A 14,421-nucleotide genomic window follows, 5' to 3' on the forward strand; every position below is an offset into this window, starting at 1 on the left:
CTTGCACCATAGTGCAAGGGTGCGTGTGTTGCAGGAATGATTCTCTGAAACGCAGGCACCCTTGAACCATGGTGCAACAGTGTCTATGTTGCAGGGATGATTGTTTATGTGCAGGAAGAGACAACTTCCTGCAGATAAACAATCCTTAAAGGTGATTTGCTTTTTCGTTGTGCGCTGCAGAATGCAGCACACATAGAGCAAAAACAAGGAAAGAGCAAAAGCGAGGCGAACAATTAGTATTTCTCCTCGCTGCGCAAATCTAATGCCTGCTATTCAGTGGCATTAGTTTTGGGGGCTGCCTCAGATATACAGTTCCTTGCAAATCTGGGGCAGCGCCAAAAAGCAATGGGTGTTGCAGTTGAAAACCCACAGCCACATCCACTGCACGCCCCTTTCATGCAGATAGCTGCGTGAAAGGGAACGATATCTACTAAGCGGCATTAAGCCATGCAAAGTGGCTTAAGGCCGCTTTGTTAATATGGAGCAGGGCATTCCGCCACCGGAATTTCCGAAAAAGTGACATTCTGGTGGCACAATGACCTTGTAAATATGCTCCATAATGTCTTGAACTAGGAGAGTTTTTCAGTGACAGGTAGTACAGACTCTGCGGCCTGGTCTAAAGAGTGCTCACCAGACAGTCCCGTTGTCCCTTAGGAACGTAGAGGCATATTCACAAAGAAATGGTGCAGCACGGCGCTGCAAGCAATTTAGCAGTGCAGCACTACATCCTTACATAAACGCAGGGATGCATCGTATTCATAAGAATACTGCACACCCCTGTGTTTACCCTTGCGCCGACTCTAAAAAAAGCTGCCTAGTGCCAACACAGACACCGTCTCGGAATGGTGCAAGGGAGCTTGCATTGCAGGGATGGTTGTTAATGTGCAGAAAGGGACACCTTCTTGCACATAAACAATGATTAAAGGTGATTTCCTCTTTCTATGTGTGCTGCAAAATGCAGCACTCATAGAAAGAACAGAAACGAGGAGAAATAAATGTATTTCTCATTGTTGCACTACTCTAACGCCTGCTTTTCAGTGGTATTAGTTTTTGGCGCTGCCTCAGATTTAAACATCCTTCTAAATCTGGGGCAGCCAGTGCTTTAAATGAAAAAAGAAAAGTGCCGGTACTCACCAAAGTTATTGGGATGGGTCTTGAGGGTCTCGTTGGGGCGTGTCTAGGGGCATGGCTTGAAGGCAGGTATTTAACAATGGTGGCATTTTCTTATTCAATGCAAAAGCGCTCTAGTGTCCTTCGGCCAAGTTTCCTCATATGCGCACGCCGTATTTGGTGTTTTTTGCAGTTTTATACTGTGCAAACTTGGCTGGAGGGCATTAAAGCTTTTTACTTGAGAAGCAGAAGTTTTACATGAAAACATCCTTTTTTGTTTTTATGGTACGGGGAGATCACCCAGAATGTCAGGACAGCCACGCCCCGTATAGGGCGTGTTAGCGGGGCGGTGATGTGGGGCGGGGGAGGGTCAGGGTGGGGGGTTGTAAAATGCGGCATACGGCCGATATCAGGTTAGCTACGGGGAAAAAAAAACCGAATTTCGTTGAGCGCGCTGCATCGCCAAATGCGATGCAGCGCGCGCAACAAAATTTGTTTTATTTATTGTTTCGTAACTTACCTGAAATCGGCCGTATGCCGCATTTTACAACCCCCCACCCTGCCCCTCACCCGCCCCACGTCACCGCCCCGCTAACACGCCCTATACGGGCCGAGGCTGTGACAGGATGTTGAGCAGAAGCTGGGATTTCATCTCTCTGTCCCATAAAAGCAAAATAAAGTATGCTTTGGTGTAGAACTTGCACTACTCATTTAAAGTGCTTTAATACCCTCCTGCCAAGTGTGCGCTATATATAACTGCAAAAAAGTACTAATTGTGCACTGTACACATGAGCTGAACTTGACCACAGGCGTTGTGCACCCTGACAGTGTATTCCAGTGCTGCAGCCTTACACTCTAATTGACAACGCAAAAGTTCCAATGTGGGTAGCTCTGTCCAACAGGCCACATCTCCTTACTCCTGTCACGCTGTCAGTTAGATTGTAAGGCAGCAGCACCAACCTAGCGCTGGAATACACTCAATGTTGACTGTCAGAGCGCCTCACAGATACGCTCCCTCTGGAGGTATTCAGCAGCCCCTGTGCTGTATGAAATCCCATACCCCAGAGCCCGACCCCAGCTTGCCTCTAGGAGTACCGGTGCTCTCTTGACACAAGGAAAAGTTCCGGTACTCTAGGGGAGAAAACTGAGAAGTGCCGGTACTCAGTACCGGTGAGTACCAGCCCATTTAAAGCACTGGGGGCAGCGTCAAAAAGCTATGGGTGTTGCAGTGGATTGCCCACAGCAACACCCATTGCACGCCCCTTTCATGCAGATACCTGCGTGAAAGGTACGATATTTACAAAGCGACATTAAGGGGGGTGGATAGAGAGAGGGTTTCTTCGCAGCATTGGTCGGCGCTTTTTCCTCACACTAAGTCCCATAGCGACTTTCTCCCGCTCCCTTCAACCCCAGGGTAATTACAGTAGGCACGGTAAGTGCTTTAGAGAGATGAGGAATGGGGTCGGGCTGGTTTGAACAGTTTTGCCAAGGCCTACTTTTGGTTCCCAGTTCAACACACTGCTCATTGGAATTATGAGATCCGTGGTGTTTTCATGTGGAATTTCCAGATGCTTACAGCAGTTGAAATCTCTGTGTCATTCCCCAGTAATCAATGTAAGTGGACTCTGAGGGCCCAAATCGTTGAGGGGGGCTTGAGACAGTGGCTATGGGACATCCTATCTCTGCCCGCCCTCGCATCTTCACCCCCTCCTTCCCCGAGTATGTTAGGTGAGTTGTAAACTCCAGCAATAATCAGGGTTCAGTGAGCACCAGTGCCACTTCACATGCTGCACCATACACAGTCACCCCCCCCCCCCCTCCCCCTGCACTGCAAGGAGGGTTCCACTAGGTCTGGTTTATTCCTGTTCACCTGTTACTCAGACACGTCACTTCATGCCCCATCAGTGCGGGCGAGGAGGTGACAGTGCTGCTCGCGCTCATTCGGAGGCGCGTGCCTGTCACTGTAGGCTGTGGTTCCTGCTCCAGCCGGGCCACGCCCCCGTGACAGCTGGGGCTGCTGCAGGTGGCCTCCGAACAGGAAGTTGCTACTGTTCGCTTCACACTCCCATGACTGACACTGAGGCTGCAGCGGGGCACGGCTGGCGAGAAGAGAAGCTGTCCTCCCCGACTATGCCAGCGCTGAACGCACTATGCTCTGCCCTGCAGCTCTAAGGATCGTATTCCCACGTTGCACGGCGGTGATGACGGACTTGTTATACTTCCGATTTTGAGGATTCTTTTTTTTATTTAACCTTGGTCTGCTAAGGAGAGCGCACGTTTCTTCGTCCCGGTTATAAAGATGAGCTGCTGTCAGAAGGATTCTGATCCTGACCTGCCGGGTGACCCCAGTACACACCCCACTGTCAGCCCCGAGGATGAACTCGACTTCTCAATGTTATTTGATTATAACTATCTGAGCCCTCCAGAAGGTTTGTCTCCATCTCTCTTTTCCTACCAGAATCTGCCGGTCACGTGACAGGTTTGCTTACATGTCATAATTATCCTCACTGTTTGGCACTTTCGGACCGTGTTTATATTGTTTACTGCAAATAGGAGTTTCCCTCTTTCAAGAGAAGATTAGTATGACTTAATTTCTGCAACGGAACGAGTATGTTGCAGTTGTTAAGCATGACATAAATAACAAAATTACCAAGCTAAGTCACATGTTGTATTTTATACGTCACACCCACGCGTTTATTTTATCTTTCTCTCACTCTTTTCAGTCACACTTTCTTTCGTTCCCCTTTTTCTACTATTCTCCTTCTATGCCTGTCACTCCTTCATTCTGGCACTCTGTCTTTTTTTTTTCTCTCTTATCACCCTTTCTTTCTTTCTGTCTTCCTTTCTCTCCCTCTCTTTCGCACCAGTATCACTTACTCCTTCCTTGCTCTTCCACTCTCTATCACACACACCCTCACTCTTCTCCCTTCTTAAACTTTGCCTTCATCTTCTCTCTGTCTATTATGTTGCTCTCTCCCATTCTCTCCTTATCTTCTTTCTCTTACCCTATCAGTCTCTCTCGCTCTCTCTCTCGCTTTCTGTCTTTCTCTCTCTTGCCATTTATCTATTTCTATTTGTATCCTCCCTCCATTCCTCAGCTTCTTTTTTCCTTTTCAATTTGCCTCTCTCTAGCTATCTTTTATTTTGTTTGTCTGTTTCCAGTTCTCTCTCCATTTTTCCTCTCACCAACTTTCTTTCTTTCTTTCTTTCTTTCTTTCTTTCTTTCTTTCTTTCTTTCTTTCTTTCTTTCTTTCTTTCTTTCTTTCTTCTTCTCTAGCCCCTTCTCCCCATATTACATTCTTCCCCTCTTCCAACTCTCTATTTCGCTTTTCATTTGTGCTTCATTTCATATTTTGTGTCTTCTTTCTGTTTGTTTTTCTCAGTACCCCTTATCACTGCCTTTAACCTCTTTCCTTTCTTCCCATCTCCCCCACACTTTTGTATATCCCTCTCTTCTTTCTTTTCACCTCTTCCTCTTTATCTATCCCTCTCTCTCTTTTAACCCTCTGCTCTCCCTCACTTCATCAAAGACTCAGGAAAAGATGTGACTCGTTCCGTTCTGTCTTTCTCTGTACTGTAACGCATTACTCGTGAAAGGCAGCAGCACCTTTGGAATTAAATGCAGATAAACTTCATTTTTCTCCCACACAGTGCTGAAGGCATTTGGCACATTTCACAAACATGCATTGCATCTGCTCTCATTCAGCACCTAGTACAAACAATCTCTGCCCCTCGAGCAAACGGCCTCTGGGCCAGCTGCCCTCGGGCAGAGGCACACCTTGTTATTATAGAACTGTCCATAATGCCTCTTCTGTGCTAAATGGTAAAACTAAATACATAATAGTTCCATTAACGACATCTAAAGGACAATGACTAGCGGAAACAACGTTTAATATTCGCAGTGCAAAAAGGTGGATCAGCCAATAGAACCAAATATATGAGTCAACTTTGACATACTCATGTCTGTTTTGTTTATTGCAATCTCTGGATGCAAATCAAAGAGCCCATTTACTATTGTTTCATGCAACACCGTGCCACAAGCAAAGTTGCTGCATGAACGGGAGAGAGCGGGACAGCACCATATCTTCAGAGAATTAATGTTGCTGCTTCTCTTTTCACTAACCCTGCCGCACCTTGTGGTTGCCCAATTTCCCTCTCACACACAGACACAAACACTCGCACACCTCTCCCCCCTCACCATAGTGCTGTGGGGTGTTTGTTAGCCTAGTATATGTTCTGTACTGGAAGGGTACTTGTCCAGTGTAAAATGCTATGCTAAGGCATGCTTTAGAACTGTTCCCACTTTGTATGTGTGCTGTACAGTGCAGCGCACATGCAAAGTAAAAAAAAATGTCTAAAGGCGGCATAACGGTTCGGTGCAAAACTCTATTTTACACATGCTAAGAGATATGGGGGCAGATTTACAAGCCCCTTGCGCTGCCAGTACGTCACTTTTTCTGACACACTGGCAGCGCATTCTTCTGACCCATATTTGCAAGGTCAGGAAAAGCCACCCTGCGTGGCTTTTCTTGTCCTTGTAAATACGGCCCCTTTACACCCAGCACTTTGCGTGAAAGGGGCATTCCATGGGTGTTGTTGTGGGTGTTCCCACGCAACACCCATGGAACCAGACACATTTCCAGATTTACGAGAAATCGTAAACCTGGAAATGCGTCAGTTTGCGCAACGAGGAGAAATGTTTTCATTTCTCCTCGTTTTTTCCTCTTCCAATGCGTGCTGCATTCTACAGCACGCATTGGAAAAGGAAAATGCCTGTAGTGATTGTTTTTGTGCAGGAAGGTGCCCCATCCTGCACAAAAACAATCTCCCCATGACGCAGGCATCCATGCACCATGGCGCAAAGGTGACTGCGCCGGCGCATGGCAGCTGTTTGTGCGCCAGCGCAGGGGAGAGCACCGGAATGCGACATATCATTGTAGATATGTCGTATTCCTGTGCTCTGTAAGTGAGGCAGCATGCCGTAGCCAAAGGGCTTGCGGTGCCGCGGTACTGCACTTTCTTGTAGATCTGACCCATGGTTTGCATCAAAACCCATGGAAGGCTGCATGGGAACACCCATGTACCACCCGTGGGATGCGCCCTACATGTAATGTAACTCAAAGCAGCGCAGAGTGGTATTTTCTTTAGTTTAGTGCTACTGTCCAAAGCAAAACAAGCAATGCACTGGAAAGTAAATCCCAAATCAACACCTTACACCGGCTTGCGTTGCTTTTGGGGACTTTGCACTGGTGCAGAGAGTTGATAAATTTGTCCTGAAGTTTATTTGCTCCTGGTCTTATGGTCTTGTTTTCACACTGTCTGATTTTTCAATTCTTTGTGTGAATCGCTTTGCGGACCAAGAACGTTTTTTTCACTAAATGAAAGATTTGGCTCTTTATATTTCAAATATTAAAAATTCGTTTCGTTTTCCTACTACCTGGTAGTGTGCATTTTCCAACACATGCTTAACATACGTCTGAGTGTATGCCTAGAGAATGTGAACATGCATTAAGCGTCCACATATTTATTGTACTTTAAAGGTATTTGCAGAAAAGAGATTTGCTTTCTTTTACTTAATAACCCCAGGGTCCAGTATGTACTTTTGGGTGCCCCCCTTGTGCTTGATTACACTTTTCTACCGTAAGTCATGTACACCTGCTGGAAATGGGAACTCACTTATTTGCATGGGGGAGTGGCCTCACAAAAAGGAGGGAATTCCTTTTTCCTGAGAAGCTTCTTTGCGCCCTAACACTTTAATACAGTAGCCACACTTTTTGAAACTGAAAGTGTATCAGATGCCAGGGTGTCGGTAGCTACTCAGTGTCTTCCGCCCCAACTTCTGAGGGGTCCTATATCACTCAGGAGAGTGAGTGGTTCCAAGATTGTCCGCTCTTAATGAGGGATAACCTGTGTTTTCTTTTTAAAAAATGTTCCCCCCACAAAATGATATTGTAGATTTCCCCTTTGTTCCAGCAGTTGTTCCAGTTCATACTTCACGAGGGTTTTTTCTCGGTAAATTAATAAGGGGAGAAATTTCAAATGTCGGATTCTTCAAAACTCGATAAAAAATGTGGACATGGAATTCCCATGTGCACCTGTTTTAGGATACAGACGGTTCGCAGAATTAGGCCCTTAATCTGTGTGTCTGAGTCTGCACTGTTATTATGTTAATAGTCTCTGCATAACTTTCAAGACCTTGCTATCTACAGTAGGGTGGGGAGTCACTTGAGGTAAGAAGGCTTGTTATGTGATTTTCTCCTATTGTAAATTAGCATAGTAACAACATTCATGCATAAGATCTGCCCTGGTTTAAGCATCGATTGTTAATGTATGTGTTTCACCTTTCTATTTTACTTAAGGCTTCATCAGGAGGCAAAACAGCCTTTGTAAATGTTCCTGCCTTCACGGATTCATCAAATCGGCTTATATCAGCGTCCGACTGTGCAAAGCAAACATGTTTTTAGATTTCGATCTCCATTGGTTATGGTTTCCAGCAGGTGTGCCTTAGGTGGTACAACAGGTTTGGTGGCTCAGTTCCAGAAAGAACTGTATTTGTTTTTAGTTGGTAACTGCTCAAAGCAAATGTTCGCTATGCTTGTAATAGCTTACATACAAAGCTTAAAATGCTCAATGAAGTGCGTTGGTTGTGTAGTCAGTATTTAGTGCACCATTTTGGGGCTCAGAACTTATTGGGGGTGACAAGTAGCACCTCTTCCAAGTTTTTGCCTTGTAATGAGGAATAACAGTCAGAGTTTGATGCTCTGTACTCTAAAAATCCACTTGTCCTTGTAGTTGCCGGGCCTTTTTCGCCTTTTAAATTTCAGCAGGCTCGACCTCCAGAAATTCAACTTGGATGCAATAAATATTGCATCAATTATAGTTGTGTAGCCCAGGGGTGGCTCCTACGCAGGCCTGAAGTCAGGAGCGCTGGCAGGCATTGCAGTAGCGGTGTGAAGCGAAGCGGTGTGACGGGCGGTGCCCTCTGGTCATGGTGCAGGCATCAGCTCGGTGGCGGTCGTCCAGCAGCATCTGTGAGACCAACGCTGCGGTGCATAGTGGGGGGTGCTCGTTGCGGTGCTGAAAAGTCACGGTGCAAGCAGCGGTGTCGTTGCTGAGGTGCTGTCATCAGTAGACCCAAGGCTGCGGTGCATGTTGGGGGCAATGTGTGTGCAGGGCCCGCAGGTCATGGTGCAGGCAGCGGTGTCAGTTGACGATCTGGAGTCAATAGTGCTGGTGGCCCAAGGCTGCAGTGTGGAACGGGGCGGTGTGTCGTGTAACTTATGAGCGGTGGCCCCAAACCACTGTGCAAGCAGCTGCGTATATGTCAGCTTGGAGCGTCGTCATCAGTGAGACAGGGCTGCAGTGCAGAGCAGGACGGTGCTCCTTGTTCTCCATGAGCAGTGTTCACAGATCACGGTGCAGGTAGCGGCATTGGTGACAGCGTCGCTGCGCTAACAGGGCGGCAGTGTGAAGCAAGAGAGTGCGGTGCCCACAGGTAACAGTGCAAGCAGCGGCTTGGTGGCGGTGTGGGATGGCGTCATCGGTGAGACCAGGGTTGTGGTGCGAAGTGCCGTGGTGCCCTCTGCAGTGCCTCCAGGTCATGGAGCCAGCAGCAGCGTTGTTGACAGCGTCGGGTTACCTTTTTTTCCTCTGTGGCAGCTGAAACATCCAGTTCCAGAAGAAGGTACCCAGAAGATGTTGAAGTCTTTGATTTCCCAGAGACTCCCAAAAGGAGGCAAGCTCTACATCAAGCCCTTGGAGATACTTAGAATGCAGAAAGAACAGTCCAGTCCTTTCTCTGCTCAAAACAGAAGCAGCAACTGCAGGCCAACCCAGCAAAGCACACAGCAAAGTGGTAGTTTCTCCTCACAGTTCTTCCAGCTCTTCATCCAGGCTTGTTCTTTAGTCCAGCAATGATCTAAATGTCTGGGGTAAGGGCCCCAATATTTATACCACATTTGCCTTTGAAGCTGTCACAAACAAAGTTCCACTGGCATACATTGTCCTGTTCTGCCTGGCTCAGGTCGGGCTCCCTCCAGGGGGTGGAGAAAGCATTGTGGAAGACAGACACAGTCCATTCAGGTGCAAGCAACAACTCCTCCAACTAATCTAAATGCAGCCAGGTCTATTCAGCATGGCTGTGAGTCAGCCAGGAAAGGCAGGACACACATCAACTCCCGCTGGTGTCTGTCTAATGTGAATGCACAAGCCTGCCCCGGTCAGTCTAACACTCAAACAGCGAATACATAACAGGCAGAGGCACATAGATGGTTAGACAAGAAAATATCCACTTTCTAAAAGTGGTATTTTCACTCACACAATATCAACATCATCTTTACTAAAAGATATATTTTTAAAGCCTAAACTCAATTTCTCTATTTTGTCCCAATGGAAAGTTATGCTTGTAAGATGGTACAAAGCAACTCACATGTCAGCCTATGGGACACATAGCCTTGCAATAGTGAAACACGAAATGCACGTTCTTTCCCTATCAGGATATATAAAACACACCAGTACATGCCTACCTTTCATATACACTGCACCCTGGCCATGGCAATACCATGGGCCTACCTGAGGGGTGCCTTACATGTAAGAAAAGGGAAGGTTTGGGGCCTTTTCACTTGCCATGTTGACAAGGCAGTAAAAACACTGCAGTGGGAGGTCTGAAACACTTTTGAAAGGTTGATTGTGTGGGTGGCACAATCAGTGCTGCAAGCCCACTAGCAGCATTTGATTTTCAGACCCTTGGCACACACAGTGCACTGTACAAGCGACTTAGTAGTAAATCAGATATGCCAGTCAAGGAAACACCAATCAATAACACAATTTACATGTAGAGCATATGCACTTTAGCACTGAAAAGCAGTTGTAAAGTGCCCAGAGTCCTAAAACCAACAAAAACAAGGTTAAAAACAGGAGGCCAAAAATCAAAAAGCATGGGGGTAAACCTGCTGAAAAAGCCACGTCTAACATAATATTTTGGGAACTCGTTGTTATAAGAATTTAAACTGTCTAGTGCATGAATGTTGCGCCATAGATTTATCACCTATCTTCATTTTACCTGTTCATTTTACTGTGCTTTAGTAACAGCTTTGGCACATTTGTTGCTATGGAGGAGAAAGGAATGTCATTAAGAAAATCGCTTGGCAGACATCAGGGTTAAGTGCACTGGGGACACGACAGGAAGAGTATCTATTATACCAGCCACAGGAAAAGTGTCTAAATAAAAAAGCATGTATCCGCCATAAATAATATTTTTCATCTCCGGGCCAACCTTCTTTGATGGGCAGTGGATATTTAAAGCTGCACACCCCTTACCATGGTCGCGAGATCTTTCATAAAAGATGTAGGTTTGTCACACACACAGAACCCACTAACTTTTCAAGCCCCTACTCTAACAAGAATCCCTACCTGACCCTTTGCTTCATGCTCTTTTTTCACCAAACTCCTCTTCATATCCCTCTTTATCTCTTAGTCTCCCCTTTATCCACACCTCTCCCTCCTTTCCTAGTGCATATGTCTCTCCCACCTAACCAAAATCAGTGACACATTATGGAGCAAATCGACAAACCTATCTCAAGACCTTGCTAAGAACTGCTGCTATCACTCTGGCCAGTGAAACCTCCATCAGTACCTTAATATCTGCACTCGTCACACTGGAACTGCCCTTAACATCACCCTGACTGCCAGTCTACTCATAGCAATCACATGGACCACCAATAGTGCGATCAACTAACCCCTTGCCAAACCACCCAGAATGATTAGCCTGGCAACTAACGGGGAACATGCAACAGCCACCACATGCTTCATTTCACTTTTAACCATCCAATGGCTATCTGATCATTACCCAATCTTACCATAGCCATATCAAATAGAACCAGGAATAATTTTGATTTAACTTCCTTCCAAGCAAAACTTACTGCTTCCATCCCCTTGGATATGGCAATGCCCTTAAAGGATTGCACCTATAGTTAACCATGCTTTCAACATGGTGAAGTGATGTTCATGTTGGCTTCTGTTACACAGATGGAAGGTGTGATGGTTTAATTTGGAATCTAAACATAAACATAGGAACCATATACCTCAAAACACCTACTTAGCAAATGCTGACCTTGAATCGCACTCTCAAAAACAAATAACAAAAGCCAAACTGGGCTAGCACCATCACACAGCCAAACAGCGCCTTCTTCATCTTGCTGATAGACAAATAAATCATTACTATAATCCAGATATAAACGCAGCAGGCTCTCCAGCAGACCCTTGCCATTAATGTTTCAACAGCATTGTTAGAAATGGGGTTCTCTAGTTGGCAGAGGTAGCTACCTATGTCCAAATAGGGACCCTTGCTTCTAGTCAGGATAAGGAGGATACATACTTTTAGATAACCCCTGCTCACCCCCTTGGTAGCTTGGCACGAGCAGACACGCTTATCCCAAAGGCAATATGTAAAGTATTTGCACTCAAAACACACAGTATGACAGTGATAGCACCACAAATGGACACCACACCAATTAAAAAAAATAAAGTATCTTTATCTAAACTCAACAAGACCAAAAACGACAAAAATTCAATATACATGTAGTAAAATAGCACTTCAAAATAGTTATTTCAAGAATAAAGCTTGTACAAAACAAATAGCTCCACCTGAGGCTATTGCGATGTCATGACAGCAATAAATCCAAAGTACGGCGCCGATTGTGAGGTGCGCGGCATAGGGCACAAAGTCACACGGACCACCAAACAAACAGTACCTTTGGATAACGAAGTCTATGAAGATGCACGGTTTCGTGGAGGTGAGGCTTCGGTGTCGAGATCAAGGCCGGCTCCCTGGCTGCCACAGGGGAGGCGAGTCATCGTGTCCGCGAGGAGGTGACCTGTCGAATCCAGGACAGGGGAAGTTGGTTGAGTCAGCGGTGAGGCTTCGGTTCTGGTGATAGTGCGAAGTCGGCGAGTTCATGGAGTCACCCTCTGCCGTTATCGGCAAGCGAAAACAGGATGCAGGCACTGGCGATGACGGAGTCAGTGAGAGCTCTAGTGTTGGGAAATGCTGATAAATGCAGGCGTCGGAGGTGCAGTGCAGGCCGGGCGGTGCGTCTTGCACTTCACGAGCAGTGCCCCTGGCCTCGGTGCAAATCGCAGCATCACAGCGGCATTGTTGACGCCGTAAGAGACAGGTTCTCTTGCTTCTTTCAAGTTACTTCCAGCTCCCAACAGCAGGGATAACCTACAGAGGCCCAAAACTGGAATAGACACCTCCTGGTAGGTCAGAACTCTCAGCAATAGTTTTAAAGGGAGCTGAGGGTGAAGCCTTTGTGTCCCTGAGACTTCAGAATAGAAGGCCTGCACACACAGGCACATGGAGATTATTCTTCAGGCAGGTTCACAGCAAAGTTCCAGTGTTTGTCCTTTCCTTGGCAGAAGCAGCAATTGCATGCCAACCCCACACAGCAAAGAGGCAGCACTCCTCCTCACAGCTCTTCAGCTCTTCTCCTTGGCAAAGATTCCTCTTGAGTCCAGAAGTGATCTAAAATTCTGGGGTTTAAGGTCCACTACTTATACCTCATTTGGTCTTTGTTATTCTTTGTGCAAGGGTCTCTGAGCCTTGTCCAAACCAATTCTGTCCTCACTGGTTCAGTATGACTACAGGGGGTGGAGACAGCATTGTGCAAGGGAAACTGGCCCTATTCAGGTGAAAGAAAACTCCTCCCACTACTCTAAATGCAGCTAAGCCCCATTCAGCTCAGCCCCTAGTCATCCACGAAGGGCCAGGCACACCTCAACCTCCCTAGTGGCTGTCTACAGTGAATGCACATCCCCAGCCCCTGTCACTTCAAAACCAGACAGTCAATCCACAAACAGGCAGAGGCACACAGTATGGTTAAACAAGAAAATGCCTCCTTTCTGAAAGTGGCATTTTCAAACACATAATTTAAAAACTATCTTTACTAAAAGATGTGTTATTAAATTCTGTGTTCAGAGAGCCTAAACTTTATTTCTCTATCTTGTCCCAATGAGAAGTTATACTTGTAAGATGTTACAAAGTATCTCCCATGCTATCCTATGGGGCAGATAGCCTTTCAATAGTGAAAAACTAAATACACTGTATTTCACTATCAGGACATGTCACACACACCGGTACATGTTCTACCTATCACATACATTGGACCCTGCCCATGGGGGTGTCTTGGGCCTACCATAGGGGTGCCTTACATGTAATGAAAGGTTAGGGCCTGGCAAGTGGGTACACTTGCTAGGTCGACATGGCAGTTTAAAACTGTGCGTAGACACTGCAGCGGTGTCTGAGACACACTTACAGGGCTACTCATGTGGGTTGCACAATCAGTGCTGCAGGCCCACTAGCGGCATTTGATTTACAGGCCCTGGAACCCTAAGTGCACTTTACTAGGAACTTACCAATAAATCAAATAGGCCAATCAGGGATAACCAATTATCATAATAATTTACACAGAGAGTATATGCACTTTACACTGATTAGCAGTGGTAAAGTGCTCAGAGTCCTAAAGCCAACAAAAACAGGTCAGGAAAAATCAGAGGAAGAAGCAAAAAGTGTGGGGATAACCCTGCAAAAAGGGCAAAGTCCAACAAGCATCCTCATAGAATCCTCATCTAACATGTCTTCAAGACCAATCATGAACTCTAATAACTGTGGAGTTTTCCAAGAAGCCTCAATATTTTTTATATTAGAATAATACACACAAAAAAGAAATGAATTGACTAGTGTGATCTGGTAATCGACAAAGCAGCAATCAATAAAAAGTTACCACACTAAAGTCATGAAAAAGGCAGCTTTCTACTAGATCATACACTCCTTCAAACAAAGTAAACAGCTAACGTATATGCACACAAGATTCAGATATGACAGAATTGATGGCTCAGCACTAATCTGATTGGACGTGACCTAAAGAACACAGTTTCTGCTAATGGAGTCTCTGCTCTACTCCTACTCGATCTTTCTTGAAGCGTTGACATTGTAGACCACCAACTACTAGCCCAAAGTCTGTATGACTCAGGGATCCAGGGAACATTCCTCAAGAGGATAAAATACTACTTTAAAAGTAGATAGAGTCCAAATTGTCATAACACTGCCCTTCTACTCTATATCAAGTAAGTGTCAGGGTCGCAACAATCACCCACATCCTGTTCAATGTTTACATGTGCCCTTTAACTGATCTTATGATTTTTTTAATCTCACCTGATACATTATGGATGCAAACCCTGATATCACCCTAAAGTGGAAAAGACCATAGAAGGTCGAGACATTTGGACTTAAGAAATTCCTACTGGCAGCAG

At 45.8% G+C, this 14,421-nt stretch overlaps 1 protein-coding gene across 4 annotated transcripts in view; it reads left to right on the top strand.

The window, feature by feature from the left end:
• NFATC2 (nuclear factor of activated T cells 2) overlaps positions 1 to 14,421 on the top strand; it is a 312,180-nt gene that overhangs the window by 18,985 nt on the left and 278,774 nt on the right. For 2 of the 4 annotated variants that reach the window (XM_085619140.1, XM_085619142.1), the window contains exon 1: positions 3,165 to 3,539. The exons of 1 other annotated variant lie outside the window; for it this stretch is intronic. In XM_085619140.1, the coding sequence (XP_085475266.1) occupies positions 3,410 to 3,539 (130 nt within the window). In that variant the 5' untranslated portion in view covers positions 3,165 to 3,409. Of the gene's footprint in view, positions 1 to 3,157; positions 3,540 to 14,421 lie in introns of those variants that run through there. One more of the 4 variants, XM_085619139.1, reaches the window with a different exon arrangement.

Source organism: Triturus cristatus, chromosome 7 (assembly GCF_964204655.1).
Source record: "Triturus cristatus chromosome 7, aTriCri1.1, whole genome shotgun sequence".
NCBI lineage: Eukaryota > Metazoa > Chordata > Amphibia > Caudata > Salamandridae > Triturus > Triturus cristatus.